General features: G+C 53.2%; 10 protein-coding genes across 10 annotated transcripts; 4 read left to right on the top strand and 6 right to left on the bottom strand.

Annotated features, from left to right (window-relative positions):
- Positions 1-478: 478 nt before the first annotated feature.
- Positions 479-1,618, bottom strand: P168DRAFT_251376 (DUF1769 domain-containing protein). The gene is made up of 3 exons (XM_024834265.1): positions 1,425-1,618; positions 838-1,371; positions 479-755 (listed from the first exon to the last, which is right to left on the bottom strand). The coding sequence occupies exons 1-3, from the start codon at positions 1,588-1,590 to the stop codon at positions 508-510; spliced, it is 948 nt and encodes a 315-aa protein (XP_024693229.1). The 5' UTR covers positions 1,591-1,618; the 3' UTR covers positions 479-507.
- Positions 1,619-2,050: 432 nt separating this feature from the next.
- P168DRAFT_317688 (uncharacterized protein) lies at positions 2,051-3,342 on the bottom strand (the record flags this gene model as incomplete). Its single annotated transcript, XM_024840131.1, has 5 exons — positions 2,051-2,450; positions 2,513-2,865; positions 2,947-2,981; positions 3,032-3,088; positions 3,144-3,342. 5 exons carry the CDS (start codon positions 3,340-3,342, stop codon positions 2,051-2,053), a joined length of 1,044 nt encoding a protein of 347 aa, XP_024693228.1.
- A 626-nt stretch (positions 3,343-3,968) lies between these two features.
- Positions 3,969-5,616, top strand: P168DRAFT_341969 (uncharacterized protein; the record flags this gene model as incomplete). Its single annotated transcript, XM_024841808.1, has 3 exons — positions 3,969-4,190; positions 4,244-4,972; positions 5,071-5,616. 3 exons carry the CDS (start codon positions 3,969-3,971, stop codon positions 5,614-5,616), a joined length of 1,497 nt encoding a protein of 498 aa, XP_024693227.1.
- Positions 5,617-5,996: 380 nt separating this feature from the next.
- On the bottom strand, positions 5,997-8,261 carry P168DRAFT_326450 (uncharacterized protein; the record flags this gene model as incomplete). Its single annotated transcript, XM_024841123.1, has 1 exon — positions 5,997-8,261. The coding sequence occupies exon 1, from the start codon at positions 8,220-8,222 to the stop codon at positions 5,997-5,999; it is 2,226 nt and encodes a 741-aa protein (XP_024693226.1). The 5' UTR covers positions 8,223-8,261.
- Positions 8,262-8,806: 545 nt separating this feature from the next.
- On the top strand, positions 8,807-10,882 carry P168DRAFT_267214 (battenin family protein). Its single transcript, XM_024835027.1, has 3 exons — positions 8,807-9,130; positions 9,199-9,928; positions 9,976-10,882. The coding sequence occupies exons 1-3, from the start codon at positions 8,986-8,988 to the stop codon at positions 10,481-10,483; spliced, it is 1,383 nt and encodes a 460-aa protein (XP_024693225.1). The 5' UTR covers positions 8,807-8,985; the 3' UTR covers positions 10,484-10,882.
- Positions 10,883-11,204: 322 nt separating this feature from the next.
- P168DRAFT_267213 (pepsin-like aspartic protease) lies at positions 11,205-12,978 on the top strand. The gene is made up of 3 exons (XM_024835026.1): positions 11,205-11,807; positions 11,848-12,619; positions 12,711-12,978. Exons 1-3 carry the CDS (start codon positions 11,427-11,429, stop codon positions 12,836-12,838), a joined length of 1,281 nt encoding a protein of 426 aa, XP_024693224.1. The 5' UTR covers positions 11,205-11,426; the 3' UTR covers positions 12,839-12,978.
- Positions 12,979-13,284: 306 nt separating this feature from the next.
- P168DRAFT_326447 (uncharacterized protein) lies at positions 13,285-14,274 on the bottom strand (the record flags this gene model as incomplete). The annotated part of the gene is made up of 1 exon (XM_024841122.1): positions 13,285-14,274. One exon carries the CDS (start codon positions 14,272-14,274, stop codon positions 13,285-13,287), a length of 990 nt encoding a protein of 329 aa, XP_024693223.1.
- Positions 14,275-16,794: 2,520 nt separating this feature from the next.
- On the bottom strand, positions 16,795-18,241 carry P168DRAFT_136900 (uncharacterized protein). Its single transcript, XM_024832722.1, has 2 exons — positions 17,388-18,241; positions 16,795-17,330 (listed from the first exon to the last, which is right to left on the bottom strand). Exons 1-2 carry the CDS (start codon positions 17,862-17,864, stop codon positions 16,830-16,832), a joined length of 978 nt encoding a protein of 325 aa, XP_024693222.1. The 5' UTR covers positions 17,865-18,241; the 3' UTR covers positions 16,795-16,829.
- A 952-nt stretch (positions 18,242-19,193) lies between these two features.
- P168DRAFT_251363 (putative kinesin) lies at positions 19,194-21,477 on the bottom strand (the record flags this gene model as incomplete). The annotated part of the gene is made up of 5 exons (XM_024834264.1): positions 21,352-21,477; positions 21,133-21,286; positions 19,749-21,084; positions 19,603-19,686; positions 19,194-19,475 (listed from the first exon to the last, which is right to left on the bottom strand). Coding segments are annotated over exons 1-5 (1,896 nt in total), but the record flags the coding sequence as incomplete, so codon positions are not given.
- Positions 21,478-22,147: 670 nt separating this feature from the next.
- P168DRAFT_289531 (putative cofactor for methionyl- and glutamyl-tRNA synthetases) lies at positions 22,148-23,826 on the top strand. Its single transcript, XM_024837019.1, has one exon. It carries the CDS (start codon positions 22,388-22,390, stop codon positions 23,717-23,719), a length of 1,332 nt encoding a protein of 443 aa, XP_024693220.1. The 5' UTR covers positions 22,148-22,387; the 3' UTR covers positions 23,720-23,826.
- Positions 23,827-24,541: the final 715 nt, after the last annotated feature.

The raw sequence follows: 24,541 nt of genomic DNA, 5'->3' as shown, positions 1-24,541 counted from the left end.
GTGCCAAGATAGCTGTCCCTTTTTGGGTGTGGCTATTTTTGGCCCCGGTTCCCTTTGGTGGCGTTTTTCGTTGAGGTGATTGAGCCGATCACTAAAGACTCATGTTCATGAGATGGCTGCTGGTTAGAAATTGGCTACGGGTATGCTAGCTATTGAGATCTTGAAATACGAAGTGTGAAATAGCTCGATCTATTCATGGGTCTCGCGTGTCTACTCGAGATTGCTCCTAGGATTCAATCCTTCGACTAGCTGCTTCTATTGTATATCGGCTAGAGTAGTCAAGCATCCGTTCGTTTAGCATGTACAATATGCGGTATGTAGCTCAAAGGTGTCCAAAGTAACAGTATATTATTAGAAGTATACATGTAGTCCTCCTCTCGATCAGTATGCACTATTCTATCACGATACCATCCACATTTAGGGCAAGCCATGTCCCGTGCTTCAACAAACGCCATGTATGAGATGTATATGGACCTATATATACTCATGCTAGAAGAATAAGTAAATCTATTCAACATCATCCAGCGACGGATCCGGCTCCCAGTCGAACCTCTTCTTCGCTTCGTCATCATCATCATCCCCACTATCGCCGTCCTTAGCATCGCCCCCATCCCCCTGCTTCACCATCGTAAATACCACCACCAGATACACCACCCCCGTATCGCGATCCTTCAGCACATACCGCAGATAGTTGTTCACCTCATCAATATACGGTAACCCATTGAGCGTGATTCCAGGCAATCGCAACGTAAAATCTACCCCAGTCAGCCACATATAACCCTGCTATACACCCCGTAGGTATATCAGAGCAAAAGCAGAAAGAAGAAGAGAACCTACCATCAAACCCCAAATACGGATTCCCAAAGTCAACCCAGTACGCCCTCCCAGGCTGGAACACGAACTCCTTCCTCACCGGCTCGTCTTGAAAAAAGCGTCTGCGCTCGCTTGCCGTATCGGGGATGAAGAGGCCGCGCCGCACGGGCACGCCGTCGTCTTCGGCGCCTTCTTCGACAATGCGCGCGGTGGGCTTTTCTGGGTTTGAGCTGCTAGTGTTGTTATCGTGTTTCGTGCGCAGTCCCCCGATCAAAAGCTGGTTCCAGGTTGCGAGCGCAGGACTGTACAAGTAGGGTTTGTCGGCGTAGGCGTCGCCGTCGAGACTCGGGTCGATGGCCCATTTCACGAGGCGCAGGCCCGCCCCGAACCCTGGAGGCAGTCGGTCGCGCACGGGGTGGTCGAAATCGTTGCCGAAGAGGAGGGCGTTGCCGTCGACGGGGTGTTTGAAGACGATGCTGAAGGAGATGCTGTAGGCGTCGTTTTCGTGCGCGGGATGTTTGAAGTAGGCGTTGCTGGTGGGGGAGTTTTCGGGGTATCCTTGTTATTTTAGTATGGTTTGATTGATCTTGTCTTGGATTCTGGTGGAATACCTTTGTAGTCTTGTATGCGCACGCAGAGGTCTACGACTGCTTGGTCGCTTTCGATGTGCAGGGGCGTATCCTGGTTGACAGGGACCGTCTGGTGCGATTTGGGGTCGTAGGAGGGGCCAGCGGTGACATGGAGGCGGTATTGAGGGGATTGGGATTCTGTGGACATATTTTACAGGGACGGTGAGTGATTGAAGATTGATGGTTAGAATGCTGGTCAACGCGATGACGATTATGCGATGATTTAATGTTGTTCGATCAACCGACGTCATCGCTGATCAGCCAGATCCGTGGGTCGCTGCGGAACTGGTTGTCCATGGTGGGGGTTAAAATACTGGATGTATAAACGGAGTGAATATTTATCATTATTTTTAGACAGTTCGTCGTTGATTAGTATGTCGTCGACTGGGAATAATAGACTAGACGATGTGGGCATACCAATCGCTAACAGTTTTTGTTGAAGACATCACAGGTCCGGGTCTCGTTTCTGGCACACTTTCCATTTCATGCCATTGCCCTGGTTGAATAGAGGGTCAACTAGCATGGAGGATTAGATGACACCTAAGTCATAACCCTGCAATCTTGATGCCAATACTTCAGTAGATATAAATCCTTTAACTTCTCCCCAGTCACCGCAAGATCTTGTCGGTGCTTCCACGCTCCTCCACATCCATGTTAAACGTGCGATCGACAGCAATATCCTTGCTACCAACACACGGATCGACGCTGCTGTTCTGCACGCTATGCAGCTGGTACGAGTGCTGCGCGCTGCCTCCATCAGGCCGGAATCGATTCCCCCACGACTCGTACGTGCTCACTTTCCCACTGGGCGGGTTCGACGAGGGGGGCCCCAATTGTGGCACATACACCCTCAGCAACTGCTTGAGTCGCATCGAGCAGGCGCAGATGATTCCTAGGTTGACCTCTACCACAGACCATACTCCCAGAATGGCTTCCGTGTAGGTGACGTCGGGGTCTTTCATGAGCTTGATGACATATGGGAGACGGGCGATCGAGCAAACGGTCACACTGGCACGGTCAGGTCAGTGGGTGTTCAAAACACGATTGAGGTCGAGTGGAGGAGAGCATACGCGGACCCCAACGTCAAGAGACAGCCGGCGGTGATCTTCTTCTTCCGAGGAAAGTGAAGACTCATGATCGTGGGGAGAGGCAGGGCCATGACGGCAAAGTCGGACGCGATGTTCAACGCCGCTTGCGATAGCGCCACGTTTTGCAGACATTCAATGGTCCCTTCTTTTAACGGGCTGCAGGGGCCGCCCGTGATGGCGCACAAGACCAAGGTGTAGGTGAAAGTCATGACGGCGACGCTCACCACTCCGGCACGGTATGCGAATGCGGGGCTGATGCGGTATAGGACAGACAGGATGGCCATCTTGGTGATGCAGGGACAAACGAGATAGCTCAGGGTATTGGGGAGGAGAGCCTACATTAGTTAGTAACTCCTAAACTACGTCCAATCGAGACGTCTTGCCTGGTTGAAATTCATAAGGCTGAGCAGAGACACATCCCACGCGTGCTTGCCCCAGCCATAACCCATCACTACCATTCGTCAGTCAATGCGCTTTGTGACGGATCACAGGGAGATAGACATTTATGCATAGACACGAAATAGTACACAGACACGCCGTAAGAAATCGTCACGGTGACTACCCAAGTGAATAGTTAGCCCTAAGTGTTGGTTTCGTCCACCATGCCGCCTACCTAAATCCATCTCGATCTTCTTGATGAGCTTGATGGCCTGGAAATACCGAAGTGCCAGAACAACCGTTGCCAGAAAAAACGTTATGCCAAATGCAACGAACGTCACTATCTGCAGCGAATTGTACGGCGAATCGAACTGCGATACCTCCCCCGCCGGAGGAGGCATGCCCGGCGTAGTCGCAAGATCCGGGGTCTCCATGTTCGCGAAGCACAGCAGTTCTGTGCACACTGCAACGAAAGTGGAACGCAGTGGAGGCAGATCGAAACAGACACCTTCCTAGGATCGATGATCGAGGCGGGAATCTGTCCCTTTCTAAATCTTTTACCCACCGCGAAATCTCCCGATGCCGATCTTCCTGTCATTTTACCTGTCATATGCGCACCACTCACGAAATGACGGAAACTTTGTCTTCCCCGAGTCCAGGATTTGTCTCCAACCGTTGGCTTGGGCGCAATTGGCCACTAAGACAGGTTATAATCCTTGGTAGGATCAGGACTAGGCTTGGTTCGGCTAGGACGCCGTTAGTGACCTGGCGATGCGGCGCCGGATCCTCTCGCGACCAGGAAACTGCACAAGCCAAGGACGCCGCTCCTGTTACTAGGCAAAATGGTGCCAAAGTTGAAGATGTCGGTTTCATATGATCCCGACTGCGGATTCTTACCCCTGGCGAATCTGTCGGCGGGGGGGTAGATTGCTCTCGTCGCACGACCATCCCGCCCAATCACGGTTCCTCGACCAGTATCAGAATTGTGAAAGTATCACAGTTGAAGAGTATCTGAACTGTCATATACTTAGCATTCACCCCCCGGAACAGTTCCGACGAAATGGATTTCCTCTTCGGGCGTAAGCCCGCGGTGCAGCCTGTCCCAGGAGACCGGGTGCTTCCGCTGCATTTCTTCGAGAACAGCCCATTGGTCCAGGGGAATAACATGGCCGTGTCGCTTGTGTTCGACGCGGTTCTTGACCCGGAAAAGTTGCGGACGTCCCTCGAGGGCCTGGTCAAGCAGGATGGTTGGCAGCGACTGGGAGGACGGCTGAGGAAGAACGTATGTCCCTTTTCCTGTTGCGAACACTGCATGCATCCTCACGTCGTGTATAGGCTGCGGGCAAGATTGAATGGCATATCCCAGCGGAATTCACTGCGGACAGACCTGCCATCTCCTTCGCACACGTCGACCATGGCATGCCGGCGGCTTCTCATCCGGCAGCCTCTCGCATCCCAAAGCCCCAGCCGGTCCCCGCCATTGTCGGAGACCCTGACGACCTAGAAGCCTTGGCGTGGGAGCCAGGCTATAAGCCTGGCGGAATTAGTGACTACCTCACCTCTGACCGGCCTGTTTTGGGACTGCGGGTCCATTCCTTCACGGACAAGACTATTGCCGTCCTGCAGTGGCAGCATGTTGCCTTCGATGCTCTGGGCTTGCAGTACGTCGTCGAAGGCTGGAGCGCCATGCTCTGGGGCAGATCCGAGGACATCCCCGTCCCATGCAAGGTCGACACGGACCCGTTCGACGCACTGGCCCAGGGCTCTCGTCCCGCCACAGAAGAGCATCTTCTCGCGGGCCGGAGAGTCGGACTAGGAGGCATGCTCAAGTGGGGACTCGGATATGGGTTTGACATGCTGGTGCGAGCCAAGGAGAACCGCATGGTCTGTGTTCCTGAGACGTTCTGGCGCCCGCAGATGGAGAAGGCCTTGGAGGAGCTTCGCGTTGAAGCAGCAGCTCAGGGTGAAGACGTCTCGAAGGTGTTTTTGACTGAGAACGATGTTTTGACTGCGTGGATTCTGCGCTGCGTTGTGGGCCAGATGGGGATGGCTCCCAATAGGACGGTGTGTTCTTTCCCCATTGCCTGCTTTTCATCCAATGATCCAAATTTCTCTCGTTCCCTTACTCGTCGATCTGACAAAACTTATCTGACATCCTCCAGGTCGCAGCATCCCTCGCCATGTCCCTCCGCAAAGCCTTCGAAGGCGACCTGATACCCGCCTCCGCCGAGCACCCTTACGTAGGCAACGCCTTCGGCTGGGCCAACGTCCTAGTCACAGCCGGCGACATCACCTCCAAGCCATTGAGCTGGCTTGCGCGACAAGTCCGAAAGGCGATCAACGAGCAAGGCACGCGCGCCCAACACGAAGCGTACTACGCGCTTGTGCGCACGGGAGCCGGCCTGCCGATCGTCATCTTCGGGGATGGCGGCATGGCGCAGGTTGGCTTCTCCAATTGGAATAAGGCTGGGCTGTTTGATTTGGATTTTTCGCCTGCGCGCGTAGACCACGATGGTAAGACTGGTGGTGGTGGGCCGTGTCGGCCATCATATGTGCAGGAGAATCATGGTCCTATCAAGCCTGCGGATGGGTTCTTTATTTTTGGGAAGGATGAGAAGGGGAATTATTGGACTTCGGCGTGTAAGGTTAAGGGGCAGTGGGAGAAGTTCCAGGAGCAGTTGACTAAGGATTTTGAGGTGGAGACTTAGTTGGGATGTCTATACTCGTTTGTTTATCCTATAATTTCTTAATGTATATTGAATATCTAGTATGAACCGCAGGGAGCTTCTATCAGTGTTCAAGCGTCTACTCTGTAGATTATCGTTATAAACAGAGTAGACTTAACTTCATATATTTGTGTTTCAAGTATATATTGCGATAGTAACAGCATTCACTAGAGTATAATATATGACCATGTTAAGACTGTTTACAAATATATTCTCAAATGATATGATGACTCTACCAGCATGTACCCCAAGAAGTGTCGAAAATCATTCGTTCTCACGCTAATAGCTCAGTCCATAATATATAATTTTCTAATATACTTACAAAACAGGTTATACGAACGAAATGAGTATATGCGAGTATATCACAGATCCGCCGGATCAGACGGCAAAATCGCCCCATCATCACTGCCAGTCATCTCGTCAGTCAAGATCCCGATCCCACTATCCAGTCGTCGACGGTGTTTCCCCCGACCAACCTCCACATCCACAAACCGGGTCGCGCTGATGGGCGTAAGGGGATCGCTGCGCGCGGTGGGACTAGACTGCAGCTCGTCCGATTTCATCTCCCAGTTTGCGGCACGCGCCCGGGCGCTCCGGCGCTGGTTGCTGATCGTCTCCTTCATGTATGCGAAGGATCGCGCTTGGTCCGCGGCCCACTGGTCGAGCAGATGGTCCCTTGCGTCTGTTTCCGTGCGCAACTGGTCTTCCAGGCCTGCGTTGTGGCGGTGGAGCTTGGCGGTTTCGGCTTGGGCTGCTTCCAGCTGGGTGGTGAGCTCGGAGACCCGCACGTTCATGCGTCCAATCTCCTGGTCGCTGTGTAGCTGTTGAGCCGTGCGTTGCTCTAAGGTCTCCATCGCGCTCTGGTGATCCTTCTCGAGCTGCTCCACTTTGGCGGTTAGGTCGCAGGCACGGATGCGGTTCTGTTCGACGGTGTCTTCCAGCTGTTGAATGTGTGCTTCGCGTTCTGCCATGGTGGTCTCGGCAGTAACCGCCCGCTGTTCCAAGCGGGCGACTTCTTTCTTGTGCATGTCATTGGAGACGCGCTTGTCCTCTTCTAGCTCGGTCACAAGCGACTCCAGACCTTTGACTTCGTCGCGATATTTCTGGAGCGCCTCGTTGAGTCGATCGATCCCAACGGTTTGTTCCTGGCCTTCGCGCTCGAGCTCCTGCATCCGCATGCGCGTGTGCAGCATGTCCCCGGCCGATGCGGCGGTGGACTCCTCGAGCTCGCGAATCTTCCGCGACGCGGTCTCGTATCGCGCGAGCAAGTCGTCGAACTGTCCCCGCAGCGCCCGTTCCCGATCGATAGACCCCTCGCGGAGGCATTGCTCGTCATCGAGGCTCTCTACGAGCACCTCAACTCGTTTCACCAATGCTCCAAGCGTGGCGTTGCCGTCATGTAGACCACCGGGGGTTTCTCCGGGGATTGCGCGCTCCAGACCGAGACGGGCCGACCGGAAGCGATCCCGCATCTCGGCGATCATGTCGTGAGCGCTATCCCCAGAAAAACCCAGGTTGGCGACTTCCTCCTTGACCGAATCCAGGGCCGAGGCAGCATCTGATGCTCGGGAGAGCGCCTCCGTCAGAGTGGGCACGATGGAATCGAGGAACTCCGGTGGGGGAGACGGCTGCTGGAGATGACGCGCAATCGGGGTTCCATTCAAGGCCGATAGGCGCGAGCGACAGGCTTCAAACAGATCGCGTTTCTCCTTCTTGGCAGATTCCAGGTCAAGGGACAGCGCCAGAAGCTCCGCGTCCTGCGTGTAATTAGGCGAAGGCTGATCACGAAGAGAATAATCGTCCGGGGTGGGAAGCTGGAGACCATCAATTCCACGCATATCTGGGGAGTCAGACACAAGCATGGTTCCTTCAAATGCAGTGTCGTTGATGAGGACAGTGTCTGTCTCGCTCGGCGTCGTCGCTCGTTGATCGTAGTTTCGGGCGGAGGAAAAGGAGATCTCCTCCCTCAGACGGGTATTCTCCGATTGTAGATGCTCGATTTGCGCCCGAGGAAGCATCCATGTCGTGTCTTCACCCGCGGATTGACTGTCCGGCGTGTCTCGGGTCTGCGCCCGCGCGAGCTCTTGCTTGAGGGAGTCCCTTTCCTGCCGCAGGGTCTGCACCATCTTCTGATACTGGGCCGCATCCCTCTTCTCCCGTTCTATATGGTTGATTTCCTCGCTGAGTCCGACTCGCCGGATTTGACGCTGCGTCCTCGGGGTCAGTATCTGCCGCAGCGGCGCAAACTGCACCACTCTGTCCGGCGAGGAACCGTCCCCGGGCGCGAGCGGATCCAGCCAGCGACGGGAGCGCGGCAGGGGAGTCGAGCGTCGTCGACTGGGGGTCCGTGGACCAGCTCCCCCGCCCATCGATTCGTCAAACGACGTCCGATACAGGGCTGGAGTAAGGCCTGTGGACATGTCCGGCTCATCGTGGACTTGAGGGCGGGGATCAGAGAAACGGACCCTCTTGGACGACCGACGAGGGGTTCGACAGGGGGTTTGGATCCCAGCCGTCCGGCCCGTATCCCCATTAGACTCCGTATACGAGCTGTGACGCCGTTTCTGACGGGTTTGTCTAGTCTTCATGGTGTGAGATGGAGGGGTAGGAGGGGGATGGGATGATCGGTAAAAAAAATCGCGGAAGAGATCCCACGGTTGGAGGGAGAGATCGCCCACGGGGTTAATTTATAACGTCCCCAACAAACCCCGTCGATCATGTTTAGACTCCTAGTGGCGTGAGATCAATAAATAACAGAATTTGAGACATCTGAATCCCCGATGGAGCTCCAGGCAGGACACTGTGGGGGTTTATTATGAATTTTCCAAAAGAGGAAATGCTCGGCCTGGGGCCACGCGTGACGCGTCCAATCAGAATACGCGATTCGGCAAGGGTAAACATGGCCTCAGGCAGCAGCACAGCTGCCTGGCCACTAACATTTGTTGCGCATGGGGATGGTTTGATATTTACTGAGTGGATGGAAAGTGTCATGGTAGTCAGTTATATCAATCGATATATATCAACCAGGCATCCATGGACAGAACCAAAGAATGAGTGTCGATCCTGATAAGCACCGCTGGTTATCGCTTATCTTATCGGGCTTGGCCATGACGCAGCGGTCGCCTCAGGCCGCCCTGGTCACGCGACATCAGGCCAACACATCTATCAACTTCGAAATTGTCGTCTTCACAGGCTTGGATTCTCTCCAACTATTGCGATTCAAGATACTCACTCTCATTGTACCTACAGCTTGATCGTAATGAGTGATCCTGACGGAATCCTCCCTTGCGCCGCGTGACATCCGTCCAGACTCCTGTAGCATTCCCCAAGTGGGCCCCCCCCTGAACGGTGATGACAAGAGCCAATTCCCCCGAAGCATCACCGATGTTGCCTCTTCCAGGTGCTCCGTCTTCGTCGTGGGCTCGGTTTCGAGAGAGACTGGTCTCTCCTTTCAGGGGCGCTGACCCTCGAGTGTTCATCGCATTCTGGCTGTTTGGTGGGTCGCGAACTTGATGTTTCCCATATCTATCAACAATGGAAGCCGGGCTAACACTTCGTCAACAGGTGTGATCAATAATGTGCTTTATGTGATTATCCTCGCGGCCGCCCTCGACTTGGTGGGCCCCCAAGTCCCCAAGGGCGTCGTGCTCCTCGCCGATATCGTCCCCGGGTTCACCATGAAGTTGGTGGCCCCGTACTTCATTCATGTGGTGCCCTACTCGGTGCGAACTATACTTTTCGTCGTGATTTCGGCGATGGGGATGCTGCTCGTGGCGCTCACTCCGGAGTACGTGGAGGGGCAGTCCATTGCCCCGAAAATCGCAGGCATCGTCCTGGCGAGTTTGAGTAGCGGTGGTGGGGAGATGAGCTTTTTGGGCTTGACACACTACTATGGATCGTTCAGTCTGGCTGCCTGGGGCAGCGGAACGGGGGCAGCAGGCTTGGTCGGCGCCGCCGCATACACGCTGGCGACGACCTCCATGGGTCTGCCTGTCCAAAAGGCATTACTTGCATCGGCGTTTCTCCCGTCTATCATGCTAGTAAGCTTCTTCGTGATCTTGCCACGGTCGTCTCGGAATGCCCTGGCTACTAGCCAAGGAAGCTATCGTCCTGTCGGGCAGCGCGATCGACATGCCGACGATGCGGGTGACATTCCGGATGAGGAGGACAGCTTTCTCGGCTCCTCGATGCTTTCGACTCCCAGTTCAAAGGCCAGCAGTGCCAGCCGTGGAGCGGCTCTGTGGCAAGAAGTCAGGGCGAACCTGCAGCGGGTCCAGGGGCTCTTCATTCCATTGTGAGTACGTGATCCAGAATAGCTGGCTCCCCGCTAACACCTCGCAGCATGGTCCCTCTCTTGCTGGTATACATCGCAGAGTATACGATCAACCAAGGAGTCGCACCGACGCTGCTCTTTCCCCTCCAAGAAACCCCATTCCAGCGCTTCCGCTCCTTCTATCCGGCTTACAACGCCACCTACCAAATTGGGGTGTTCATCTCCCGGTCGTCGATTCCATTCTTTCGCATCCACAACCTCTACCTGCCCTCCCTTCTCCAGGTCCTCAACCTGCTGATCCTCACCCTCCACGCGCTGTTCGACTTCATCCCCAGTGTTTACCTGGTCTTCGCGATCATCTTCTGGGAGGGTCTGCTGGGCGGCCTCGTCTACGTCAACACGTTCGCCGAAATCGGGGATCGCGTCCCCAAAGAGGATCGTGAGTTCTCGCTGGGCGCCACGACGGTCAGCGATTCCGCGGGAATTTGCATTGCGGGGTTCATTAGTATGGTGTTTGAGGTGTGGCTTTGCGACTGGCAGGTGGGCCAGGGCCGGGATTACTGCCGAAAGGTTTAATCTCGAGCTAGATTCCGCCGACTGTATAGATATGCTTGTACTATTCCTGTTAAATTCATTCAGTGTCATTTCACATTCACATTAGACAAATCTCACAGCATCAACGATTTCGCCATTTGCGGATCTGGAGACGATGATAGTCACATTCAAGGTGCTACTGCTGCCGGTTGGCCATTCACGTCAACTAGATACCGGAATATCACATCAAAAGCTTCGGATTGATTAGCTTCTTTATTGGCTCACTCTTTCCATTTTTCACTCGCACTATGACTATCACCAACATGTTACATATCGTCCCATCAAAACTTCGGACAGGTCCATGATTGGGCGCTAAACCGCCGGGATGTTTCACCACTATTAGATGGTAGTATCAGGACCATAGCGCCTGTGATGGAGACCATCGGGATAGGCGGGATTCGTTCTCTCCATCACTCCCTACCCGCGCGCTTTTGTCTCAAAGAACCTTTGTTGGTCTGATCACGATTGAGTATCAGATTCACTGGGGTTTTATTTTGGAACTCTCTGCTCTTATACAGGCTAACGCAGTGCTCCTATCAGCAATGTGCACTAGAAGCATGATATGATGATAACCCTCAGATATTATCCGAGAAGCCTATAACCAGTGTCTCTGGGCATCGGTCACTCATCAGTGAGCTATGGCTTATGGTCATCACTGACAATGATCATTGGAACAAATTCATCGTTTCCCTGGCCTTTGTTCGACAGCACGACCTTTCACCGGCACATTCATCCTTTCTTCCTCTATACGTCTATAAATATAGAGATATATAAAGGACCCAATTCAGGACTTGGTCTTGTTCCTCCTCTTTCAAGCTTTCTTCCTGGCTTGGTCTCCATCCACTATTTCTACTCCTATTTCCTGACTCTTTCCCCACGCGTGATCGATCCTACATCTTCTTTTCGAATCGGGCCAAGGAACAGAATGCTAGTCCAGACTCTATTGTTGATTGCCTGTCTAGGGTACAGAGCGTTTTCGATCCCCACTCCTTCCCCGGACACCCATCAACGTCGGTCCTTCAAGGTGGAAAGCATTCGGCGCGATAATGATATCCAAGGCCTTGTCGCCCTACGTCAGGCCTATCGGAAGTATGGAATCAACCCGATAGACCTTGGAGTCGAGCTTCCTGATTTCGAACCGGTTGCCTTGATGAACGCCGTTGCCAAAAAGAACGTCTCCGAGCCCGAGGCAGCCGGCGCCGTCAGTGCCGCCTCGGTTCAGGAAGACGCCGCATTTGTCTCGCCTGTGACCGTCGGCGGTCAGAAGATCATGATGAGCTTTGACACGGGCTCCGCTGACTTGCACGTATTACAGACTGCCCTTATGGACTGCTCAAGCTAACAAGATTCGCAGCTGGGTGATGAACCCCAATGTGGCGGGCATCGACCTGGCCGGCCGCGAAGTGTTTAACGTCTCCAATTCAACCACGTTCCAGAAAATGAACGACGCGACCTTCAGGATTAGCTACGGTGATCGATCTTATGCATGGGGCTACGTCGGCACCGATACCGTCAACATCGGCGGCGCCGTCGTCTCGGGCCAGGCCATTGGGATCCCCACGACCGTGTCCAACTTCTTTCTCGAAGACACCCACTACAACGGACTGGCGGGGTTTGCCTTCTCGACAGTCAGCACCATGCGGCCTCGCCAACAGAAGAACTTTCTGGAGAATCTCGCCAAGGACCTCGACGAGCCCGTGCTGACCGCCTCTCTCAAGCCCAAGGCCGTCGGCGAGTACGAGTTTGGCTTCGTCGACCCCGACAAGTACCGCGGCGAGCTCGTCAACATCACCGTTGATCCCTCCAGTGGCTTTTGGCAGATCCCGTCCCTTCATTACAAGATCGGGGACGGCACGCTGATCAAGCGCGACAACGCCACCCCCGCTATCGCCGACACAGGCACAACACTCATGCTGCTCGACGACGAGGTCGTCAAGGCCTACTACGCCCAGGTCCCCAATGCTGCCCTCCTCGTCAGTGTCGGCGGGTACACCTATCCTTGCAGTCAAACGCTGCCCGATCTATCAGTTGGCTTCGGTGACAGCCACCTGGCTTACCTCCCGGGCGCGTTTCTGGGGTATTCACAGGTCGGCACCAACCGGACCACCGGTGAACCAGGTACGCTCCCTCCCTCCTTCGTTTCCTCATTGTTCTTCTTTTTTTTATATGCTGTAAGTGACTGGGCGTCTATTTACTAACAAAATGGCAGTTTGCTTCGGAGGCGTACAATCAAACCGGGGCAGCAAAATGCAAGTCTTGGGTGATGTCTTCCTGAAGGCATTCTACGTGGTGTTTGACCTGCGCGGACCATCTATCGCGATTGCTACGCCTCGCTGATCTGGCCCATGTGCTATGTGTACTTTTTGGCTATCCATAGTTGGAATAGGACGTGTTGGTTTGATGGATATGGGAGTATGTTAGTAATGTTAGGATGGCAGAAATCGTTGTATCTATTGTCTACAAGTGGTGTTAGGATCTGAATGATCGGCGAGGGGTACTTTGAGCGTAATTACTCGATTGAGATCTGTCTATGGAGGATACTAGTTTCGAGAAGGTTCAAAGGTTAAGTGTTTCGTAGAATATTAAAAGATTGAAGTCAATATCATCATTGTCTCATTAATAACCAAACCCTCGCGTAGAAACCAGCAAGTCTAAACTATATAAGGAAGTCCACTCTAAAACAGAACACTCCCCACCATTAACCACATCACGCCCACCACCAACCAACAAAAGAAAAAGACAGAAAGAAACAAGAGAGAAAAGGAGAAAAAGAGAAAAGAAAATCACAAATCCGTACTCTCCAACGAAGCCTGAATCTCCCGAATCAGCCGCTTCGCGCGAACCTCGCGCTTGCCATTCGCCCGCATGAGAATCCCCGGTTCTTTGGGCTCGTACAGCGCGTCCAGGAGTCCCGCGAAGAGCTTATCGCCGAGGACTCCATGTCTGGCCCGGGTGAGAATTCCCGTGTAGCCTGGTCCGCCGAGGAGGGTGTTCTCAATCTTTTCGAGTCGGTTCCAACTGATGTTGACGAGGCATTCGAGTTGGAGGGCGGGGTGGCTGTCGAGGTTGAAGCCGTCTAGGCGGAGGCCGACGAGCGTGGCGGGGACGACAGGGCTGGACTGTGTGACAGCGGCGTGGATGGGGGTGAGCAGGTCGTCGAAGGATTGGAGGATGTAGGTGTAGCAGAAGAGGATGGATAGGACGGTGGGGATGTCGAGGGAGGCGGAGGGGGAAGTGAACGAGGGTGACGCCGAGGACAGTCGTGAAAAGTTCTGGTAGGCGGACGAGCCACCAGGGCTAAGTGTAGGCGAGCACGGCCATTCCGTGGCGGTGTCGAAGTTATCCCCGCAGGAGGATGCGCGAAAGCGCCGGAGGACGGAGAGGAAGTCCTGGCAGTGCCGGAGGGTCTGGCCGAATGAGGGCCCCGGGGCTGTTGGCTCGCTGCTGCGGGCCTCGCAGAGCAGCCTCTCGTTGAATCTGGCGAGCTCCTGGGCGCAGGTCTGGCTGTCTCGCTGGTTGTCGGGGTGGGAGTAATTTCTGGCTCGCTTTGAGGTGGAGCCTGGAATGAGATGCGTAGGACGGTACTCGACGTCCATGGCGAGTTTATCACAGCTGTGATCTGCAGGCGTCGCGGTAGAAGGACGCTGCAGATCCGGATCGTGGACCCATGTGGGTTTGTCCAGGCTGACATCGTCCTCGTCCACCCCATTCTTGTCGATACTGATACTTGTATATGTCATGAAGACACTTGGATCAGTAGGCATCGACGGCATGTCAATAGTACCCGGAATATCTCAGACGCTCAGGTGAGCAGGGAGAATGGTGTGTAGACGGAGGGGCTGGCTTATTTCAGTCTTGGAAAAGGCGATTAGGCTGTAACCTGCCATTCTAGAATGGGTTTGGAAGTTTCTTCGCCCTCCACACTGGCGCATTGACGTCAATCCCCGGGCGATCTCCTTCCGCTTGAAGTGATTATTAGCCTGAAGATACGACATCAGGCCTTCGCACGGGGCACTATTGACCAAGTGTCGGCTGTTCGTCGGCTTCGCGCTCGATGCAGGCCAACGATCACCTCGTGACCCGCCTATTTAATTCCGTCGATTATCCGTGCCTTGGCCGTAATATACATGCCGTGGTGGGAGACCCTTATTCACGGGATAAAGTTGCCGCTCTAGCCCTATATTAGTTGGCCCCGGCCGGAATGCGGGGATCCCTGAGCTAATTGGGCAATCCAGTCCTATAGTGGAATGGGATTTGAAAGTCGCTCGGACTGGGAGCCAATCGACATCGCTAGCCGGATACGGACCTGAAGAAGCGGCCGTCGCAAGGGAAATGAAGATGTGCACGGATGGGGCAACCGTCGGGCCGATGGACCATCTACAAGTCGCGCTGACCCCTAGGCATATGGGCGACATATCCAATCCCTGTAATCCCATCATCACCCCATATATTCCCCCAGAACGCCATGCTGGGTGATGCTCGTGGCAAGGTACTGGCCTTATCTCCCGAGGTTGATAATAAAATAACGCAATCGACGGCAGTCGTTACCGGTCGACCGCGGAAGATACTGTGGCACTTCTGGGCTGTCGTGAGTAAATCCCCTTCGTTGCGACATATGTACCCCGGGAGGGTACAGATTTTGGTTGCCATGATGTCCATGGGAATTGTTTTGCTTATAAAGTGAAGGTAATTGCCCACCGTGTTTGGTACTTCTGGCCAACTTCCTCGCCACAACACAGTCCTGAATCCCTGATCAGAAATGGTATCTCGTGCAGGGCTGGGATAGATGGGTGCATATGCATCCCACCGTAACCGTGTTTCTGATTATCCCTGTAGTCTCCGACGATGAGGTCATGGCTGCTAATCCCAACACGGTCCGGTGAGGAATTGAACTAGGTGGCGAGGGTGGGTGGTGAACATGATCAGTCGAGAGACATCGTGACCACGGTCAAGTCGCACCCCATGACTCTGCTGTTTCTTCGAATTTCCCTGTTTTTCCGGTGTATAAATGGGAGATGGCTCATACTCATCACATGAAAGGGATGCTCTGGTCCCAGCACCGGCCTGCTCATCTATACCACACGCACATATAAGTATTCCGCCGGGGTTCATTGACCCTCCAGGCTATATTCCACCCTTAGAAGCAGATGACTATTGACTGCCCCGCCTTCTTTAAACCAGACAATCCTGTTTTTGAGGGCCACCCCAGCCATTCTCTTGATCCCAATGGATTTCCTCGAGTCATGCAAACGATTCTGCTTGATAGAGCAGTTAGAACTACACCCTTGGCGAGGGAACGCATTCAAGTAGCCACTCCCACTAGACACAAAGGATATTATGGCAATCGTGGGCTTCATAAGTAGTGCTATCTTCCTTGCGACCAGAGGATTTGGTCTCTGGGCATGGTGAGTCGCCTAGTCGACCTGGGCAAGTAACCATTGGCACCTTGGCAACTTTCGACTTGGCCAGTGTAGAAAATCTCAGTCCTTTCAGGGGTAGCCATGATGCTGCGCTTCGGCCAGCTCCTCCGGTGAAATCGGGGTGTGGTTGCGCCACCGGTTGCCCAAATCATCACGCAGGTCTGTATCATGATCTTGCCATTCCAAAATCTTCCAGGGATGAGAGATCCAATGCCCTACCGTCTGGTTTTGGTCAGGGGGGTCTTCCCCAACCAGTCGTCACGATGCGAAGTATGTTGGTAACTACATTTGGGATATAGTGGTTAAAGGTGCGAAGCAAGAATTGCTCTACTACCTGATAGAGACATTGAGTAGCCCAAAGTGGTGATTATGTCGCCCAGCACAGTCAGGTGGCCTGCTTCCAACAGGCTCATATTAACCCAACTTCCCAAGCGGATGGGATGATTCCTATTATTCTGATAATGAGTGCGGGACTCCATCCCCGTCCAGCTGTAATAAGCAGTGTAAATGAAATCGAATCGGCAGAGGACAGGGGAGGATCCTAACCGCTCTCCCTGCCCTCTCGTGGGAGTAGAATCGGCTATGGGACCGTTAGGACAAGAAAAGAAACAAAAGGCTAGGTAGACATATCAAAGAGAAACATATTCCAGTTAAACAGGTTCTGGTTATGCTCCGTGCTTCATGATTTATGTTGTATAAAATATTTCACAACAGATGCAATCTCATTATATCTGCTCTTGAAACTAGCAGGGCTCTTTCTGGACGATATGGCCAACATTGGGTATCAAATCAACGCTACCTGGGTGCAACGGACCCTAAACACAAAAAAGAACCATGAAACTTGCAGGCTCATAAGCAATTCATATCTTCATAGCAATACAGACCAAGATATAACACACATACCAGCTTTAATGAGACCTGCCAAACTGTAGACTGCTGAGATATACACTCCAGAAGAGAGAAAGCATCGAACACATCATGGAAAGAGGGATAGACGGGTTTTGCAAATCCGTGCCGTGCTCCTGTGGTATGATCCATGCCACGAAGAATGCTAGCAAAGGTGAAACACAGAGAAAATTGTAGAAAATGATCCAACGTATACTAATGTTTTCACATGCATAGATCCCCCAGAAGTACTCTCGCTTGTCGCCCCCCTCTTCTAGTTCAGTCTTTTTTTTGGGGAGGGACTTTAGCATCTCATTGGAATGAGACCTCCGCTGGTTACATTTGTGGTGGAGGTGATATGGTCGTGGTTTGTGACATGCGTAAAATTTGCACCAGAATGCGTGTTCACTTATTGGGGGAATGTTGTCTATTGGTCTTGGCAGATACTCATATTCAGTATTCCCATGGCTAGGGAAAGCATTCTTGGTTCTGGGTGCGAAGAGGTGGTCATCGAACTTCTCAAACTGTTTTCATATATTCAGCCGAAAGCCTCAGAGAGCAAAGCAAGCGCAAGTGGTTACCTCGTAAAACTCGCAATGGTTGTACCTCCAAACACTGAACCAGCTTCGCATCATACCTCTAAGGCGGAAATATTCTTCTCTCAAGGTGCCGAAAAAGGTATCATGGTTTGAACCGCTCACGCGAATCTGTGCGAGTCTATAGTTATGGCCGCGTTTTACGACCAAGAGGACGCGGTGCTGAGTGAGACTCTTGTCGAAGATACTGGCCTGGAGTCCCGGTGGTCGACGATGACTTGAAGGATCCGATGATGGACTAACTGCCTGCTGAATCCCATGACCCTGATGTGGTGCCTGGTTAGAGATTCCATTATTTGGAGCGCTACTAGGGAGCGAGTCAGATCGAGTATGGGTCCCTGGAGGAGGTTGCAAATCTTCTCTTGCAGTTGTGCCTGTGGGCAGACTTCTAATTATAGACTGAAGGCGTTTGGAAAATCTTTTTGGCACTTCTGCCCATCGCTCTTCACCACATTCCTGCATCACTGATCAGGGCTCAATCTTGTGCAGGAGCGGAGATCAACGAATACTCACACACTTCCATCGTAGACGTGTTTCTGATTCTTCCAGTGGTCTTTGACAGCGAGGCAATGGCCACCAATCCCAATGCTCCCCGGTCCAGCGTTCAACTAAATGCTGATACGGACTGATAAATTTGACGAATCGAGAACTTTCATGGCCAGTATCAAACCGAATCTCAAGGGGATTCACGTGCTGCAGATCCGAGACAAGATTATGCAATTTATAACGCACAGTATCGTCACGGCTCCGGTCGTCTTGATCAATCCATTGTGTCACCAGATCCCGAAGCCGAGAGTACAACGAGGGATGGACAAATTCTTGGATCCGGCGACGAAACATTTGGTAAGCGACGCTTTCCAAAATGAAGGTCTTCACTTGGTCCAACTGCGGTAAAGATCCCTCATATGGCTCATCTTCGCCGGCTTCCTCTGCCACGGAGTCTTGATCACTATCCTCGTCATCACGTTTGAATACTGTAGTTGCTTCATTTGTTGGAGGAAATTGGCCAGTCCCGTGTAGATTTTGAAGATAATCTTCCACTCTCTTCTCACGGACTGCGCGGTCTCTCAATGATGTGGTCCCATCTACTGCCTCTGGAACGAGAAGTCTAGTAACTTGCTCTCCACCGATGGGTGTCATGGCAAAAAGTTCCTGGGTGATCATCCTTGAATAAGAACTTACAAATCTCCTAAAGTCCTGGTGCAGTTCACTGTGGATGTCTGCTTTGAGATTGTTCGCGAAGTGTTTCAGCAACCTCCGAAAGTTGTTTCGCATTCTCTCAAATCCAATCCGTTGTTCTGATATACCGACTAAGAGAAGCGAGAACAGAGTGCCATCGTCAAACAGCAAGTTTGCAAACTCGCGAATGAGCAGCAAATTTATCTCCCGTCCTCTTGATTCCAACGAAGTTGCGCTGGGGTGGGAGACCGAGGCAGAAAAAACTGAGTCATTTTCACTGGCTGAATCCGAACCCTCCTCTCGAGTCTCTATTAATGAGTCTAGAATAACCACCATCTGCATTTGTAGCTCTTTTGCTTCCTCCCATCGCCCTTCGCTCATGCGCTGATATGCGAGCATGTTCATAGTAAGCAGAGGTCTGGAATGTTTGAGCTCTAGCACTTCATCGTGAGTGTTCATTACTCGTGTCTCTATATCCTCTCGGATCTGAGTGTTGGCGTATTCCGACCCTAGCTCGTGCGTGCTGGTCCCTATCACCTGGATCAGGTGCTCTTTCGCCACCTTGCATTCTCCTTGTAGTACGTACAACGATGTGAGGTTATTCATACTCTGTAGAGTATCGAGATGATCCGGTCCCAGTGCTTGCTTTCTGATCTCTATCACCTGTAACAGCAGCTGTTTTGTCGCCGTCCATTCTTCTTGTCTCATGTATAGAGATGCGAGGTTATCCATACCCAGCAGAGTGCTGGGATGTTCTGACCCTAGGACCTGCTTTTTGATCTGTATCACCTGCATCAGCAGCTGTTTGGCCGCCGTCCAGTTTCCTTGAGTTATATATAGAGAAGCGAGATTATCCATGCTAAGCAGAGCGTTAGGATGTTCTGGCCCTAGGATCTGCTTGCTGGTTTGTACCACCAGTGTCAGGAGCTCTTCGGCCTCTTCGATTTGTGTTGGACTCAAGCATGAAGATATGACAGCAGCCATGGTAGGTAGAGGACCAGAACGCTCTGGTCCTAGCAACTGCTTGCTCGTGTTCATCACCAGAGTCAGAAGCTCTTCTGCCTCCTTCAGTTGCCCTTGATGTGAGTATGTAGATGCGAGATGGCTCGCAGTAGTCAGAGTGAAAAGATGCTCTGATCCGAGAACCTGCTTGCTAGTCTCCATCACATGCTCTTGTAACTCTTGGGCTTCATTCCATCGGCCCTCGAGACTGTATGATAGTGCCAGGACTTGGGAACTATTGAGTGTCTGTTCATTCTTTATGCCAAATAATTCCGTTCTAGCGGAGAAAGCTTCCCCTGCCAATTTTGTGCTATCAGCGTAAATTCCTCGAGTTATCGCAAACGATGCTGCTTCATGCAGTAAAGATGCCCATTGACCTAAAGAGGCTTCTGCGTTCGGGCGTTGTGCAGCCGCGCATAGCACGTGAGCAAATAGCGATTCGCATCTTGACGAGTTTCTCAAACGCCCCGATGGAAAGTTGCTCCAAAGTATTCGGATAAAACGCTCCTTATATTCTTCAATTTGCTGGTTGGCTTCCAGCCAATTCAGTGTGATCCGTTGAACAACCCGATGCATCCCAAACGTTGATTTATCTGCGCTGACGGATATCAATGAGCTAATTCTCAAGAGCGAAATGTCATCTTCAAACAGATCAAGCCCACTAGTTTCGCTTGTGCTCTCCTCTCCATCTCCGCCATTGTTTACCCTATCCCTGTCGTAGGTAGGCAAGCCCCTGATGTTGTACCCTGTCTCGTTCTGACGAAAAACGTGATCAGGAATCCCATCTGCGTCGAAGAAACTCATAACACATAACAGATCTGCCGCCGACGGCTGCGTTTCTCGTATACGGTCAAATATCAGTTTCCAGGTAGTAAAGACTTCTTTATACTTAGGGATCACTTCAAGATACCCTGGGGCTGACAGACGTCGCGATCCAAAATTGATATAGGTTGCCGCTTGCGTAATCGCCAGTGGCATGAAATCTTGGGCCGTCACAGGCTGAACAACCTCTTCTCTGTCAGCTTGCACATTACATTTCTTCTCAAACAGTGTTATCGCTTGGTCGTTATTCATCGGTGTAACATGAAGAACATTGCTATCCTCCACCATCGACGTCACCCCTCTGTTCCGGGTTGTGATCACAATTGAGCCCTTCAAACCCTCACAGAAATACGACCAGAATGATTGCCCTGGCATGCCGCGAGATTCGCCGCCGAGGTCATCAATTTCTGCTGGTCGGGTTTTACGGAGGAATTCGCCATCGTCCCAATTGTCGAGAACTAGGACCCACTTTCCATTCCTCTCATCTTGAAGCCAGACATGAAGGAGTTCGCAGATATCTGCTGTCGGGTCCTGTCTGCCGGGGATCTTGAGCCTATTTGCAATATCCCGGCAACCCTGCTCGAAACTGCCAGCATCTCCTGCAGGGACCCAGAATACCGACGTCTCGGGCGATCGGTCTCGTATGCTGTAGGTGTATTCGGCAGCCAGCTGCGTTTTTCTGGAAACCTGTCAGCAACGGGCAGCCGGTCGACTATGCTAAACTCACCCGACTCCGCCTAAGCCGATAAGTGCTATTCTCGACCCGGGCACATCACCTCTCCTATGAAGCTCATTGAGTAGCGTGTCATGACCCACAAAGTCTGGATTGCGCGGGAACGGGGCGATCAGTACAGGGCGCAATGGGGTTTCTTCAGCTCCCTCTAGGCGGAGCGGGCTTATTAGTCGGTCCGTTTTCCACTGAAATTAGAGGCCTCTTGAAACCTACCCTGGGGAAGATGGACAGGTTTTGTGAATGTGAAGGGCATGATGCTTCACGGGATAGAAAGGATGAAAATAGGAACTAGACGACAAAATAGGGTGTATTCCAGCCTCTTGATGAACTGGCATATATGCTGCGGGGTCGAACAGGCGTCGCAGGTGATAAGCACCCCTGTTGATGCGCCACACCAGTTGCTCAGGGCATCCCATTGGTAGGACACTCAAATCCATGAATATTCCTCGCATCAAGAGATCTTCTTCAACCTCGTTCCATGACGCGGGTACGGCTGATCGATAACCTGGGGATAGATCTATCAAATTCGTCGAGCAAAAATAGGACCCCCTCATGAGATACCAATCCGCACTTCCGGCGCATGATCATATAAGCTGGCTACTGTATCAATGGTGTGAAAGTCCATGCCTGTCTAGCTTCGGTGGCAGCTCCAACGGTATTAAATAGTTGGTGTTGATGCTTGCACGTGTGCTAGAGTCAGCAACTTCATTGAATTGGAAGATGAGGGGGACAGAGCAGAGATATCTGGCATTCTGTAATACAACGCCAGAAAAGCCACTGGACCACAAAGCCGATTGGATCATTTACAACCCTCCAAGATGTCTCGCAGTCATCTGTATGTTGTCTGGGATAGAAGGGATGCGCACGTGACGGATATCCCCAGATCAGGTGACCGTTGTGCATGCTGACTCAGATGCAACGCTGACTCATACTCATGCCTGAACGCACAGGCATCCATCTGCGATCGGACATTTCCTCTTTTTTTTCTCCATGATTCTCACCTTCAATTATTCAATTGCTTCACTCTTCCGTTCGTTATAGCCTTCTAGCCCTCTCCCTCCACTTCTCGCCGTAATCCCTCGGGATAGCATCCACGCTGTCTCCCCTCGTGCCCCTCCTGCGCCGTGTGCGGGCCACCCCAGTAGCCCCACGCCGACTTCTCCCAACTGCCCCTCGTCTGCCTCACTTTTTCCTCCCCACCATCACTACGCCTTCTCCGATCACGCCTGCCACCAGGTCCCGCTCCACGATGGCCATCAATTCCGCCCCCCAGACCTCGCTCCTCTCCCTCCTCTACCGCTCCTACCCGGGCGCCGTCTCCCCCGACGCCACCGAGCCCGACCTCCGTCACGCCTCCCACAAGATCTTCTCCCAGATCAACTACTCCGAGGAGGAGAAGGCCAGCACTAAGCTGTGGCTCGAGTCCGTCGATGGCCTCCAGTCTGCGCTCGTCAAGGGCGACGCCACGGTCATCTCCAACATTCTGGGCCACCTGAACACCCACCTCGCCTCGCGCACCACCCTCCTGGGCAGCAAGCCGTCCGTCGCCGACATCGCCCTGTATGCGCTGCTGGCCCCCGTCGTCGAGAAGTGGTCCCCCGAGGAGCGCACCGGTGAGCACGGCCATCACCACATCGTCCGCCACATCGACCTCGTCCAGAACAGCCGCCTGTTCGGCCTGCGCATCCCCGACGAGGAGAAGATCGCCATCGACCTGAACGACGTGCGCTTCGTCCCCAAGCCCGTCGACCCCAAGGAGGAGAAGGAGCGCAAGAAGAAGGAGAAGGCCGCTGCCGCCGCCGCCACGGGCGTCCAGACCCCCGACTCCGGCAAGCCGCTGGTCGTCGGCAAGGGCCGCCCCGAGTCGAAGGACGCCGCCCCCGAGGGCAAGGCCAAGGAGGGCAAGGCCAACAAGAAGGAGAAGAAGGAGAAGAAGGAAAAGGCCCCCAAGCCCCCGCCGGCCCCCGCCGCCCCGCCCTCCCCGTCGGTCATCGACCTGCGTGTGGGCCACATCCTGCGCGCCATCAACCACCCCAACGCCGACTCGCTGTACGTGTCGACCATCGACTGCGGCGATGCCCCCGGCACGGAGAACACGTCGCTGGACGAGGCCACGGGCAAGACGGTGCGCACCGTCTGCTCCGGGTTGAACGGCCTGATCCCGCTGCCGGAGATGCAGGACCGCAAGATCGTGGCCGTCTGCAACCTCAAGCCCGTCACCATGCGCGGCATCAAGTCGTGCGCCATGGTGCTGGCCGCGTCGCCGCGCGTCGCCGAGGGCGAGGACTCCCACGCGGGGCCCGTCGAGCTCGTCAGCCCGCCGGCCGATGCCCCCGCCGGTGCCCGCGTCTACTTCGACGGCTGGTCGGAGGGCGAGCCCGAGAAGGTGCTCAACCCCAAGAAGAAGGTCTGGGAGACCTTCCAGCCCGGATTCACCACGACGGACTCCCTCGAGGTGGCCTTTGACAGCAGTGCCGTTCCCGCCGTGCAGGGCCAGGAAGGCAAGCCCGCGCTGGGCAAGCTGACGACGCAGGGCGGGTTGTGCACTGTGAAGAGCCTGAAGAACGGCACGGTGCGGTAGGCACATCTGTCCCGATCAGGGGATGCAGAAAAGGAAGAATTGTGCATGGCAACGATTTAGGTAGCATTGACGTGTTTAGACGAGAAATGATATCTTGTTCATTTTAATTCTTGAGACTAAGACATGAGATGTCTAATCGTATACGGCGAGCTAAACGGAACATCGACGTCCACTGAATTTCATCCTCAGTATATTCAACCTAGGGCTAGAGAGGACCCGTAATCGAGCACTCCTAGATTCCATGCCGGGGAGTCTAGGGCACGCCATCTACCTGCTTAAAGCCCTCGTTCTACAAAGCCAACCACCCATTACTGCAAGAGTATCCTAACTCCAGGGGAAACACCGCTAGATAACAGCTCATTCCACCCCCCTAAACCGCCCCATCACGACCCTTGACCCCATGTGCGGTCCTGGTAAGACAGGGCGGATGAAAGTCTCGGCTCACCAAGCCGTTGTAGAATAAGACCCAGGACTAGATCTCACCAAGACAACAGCTAGATCCAGACCTCCACAGATACCCCTACGATAGGGAGAAAACGCGCCACCCCCTAGACGGTAGAAGAATGCATTGCGATGTGACCCCAGATCAGCAGACCAGCCCTATGCGATCCTTGCATACAGGATGGAACCCTCTCAACTGTACGAGACAATTTCTTATGGGTGCATATTAGGCATCCACCAATTTCTTTTCTCTTCTTTCTGATCTTTTTCTTCCTTCTTGACGGTTCGATTGGGTCTAGGTCCATGCGGGCGATTGCCCTGGTTAAGGTGACTGACAATGGGTACAGTATAAAACTGTCTGGCTTACCCCAGGGGTAGTGA

The sequence above is a fragment of the Aspergillus campestris genome (genome assembly GCF_002847485.1).
Source record: "Aspergillus campestris IBT 28561 chromosome Unknown P168scaffold_5, whole genome shotgun sequence".
In the NCBI taxonomy this organism is placed as follows: Eukaryota; Fungi; Ascomycota; class Eurotiomycetes; order Eurotiales; family Aspergillaceae; genus Aspergillus; species Aspergillus campestris.
This window is presented reverse-complemented; position numbering and strand designations above follow the sequence as displayed.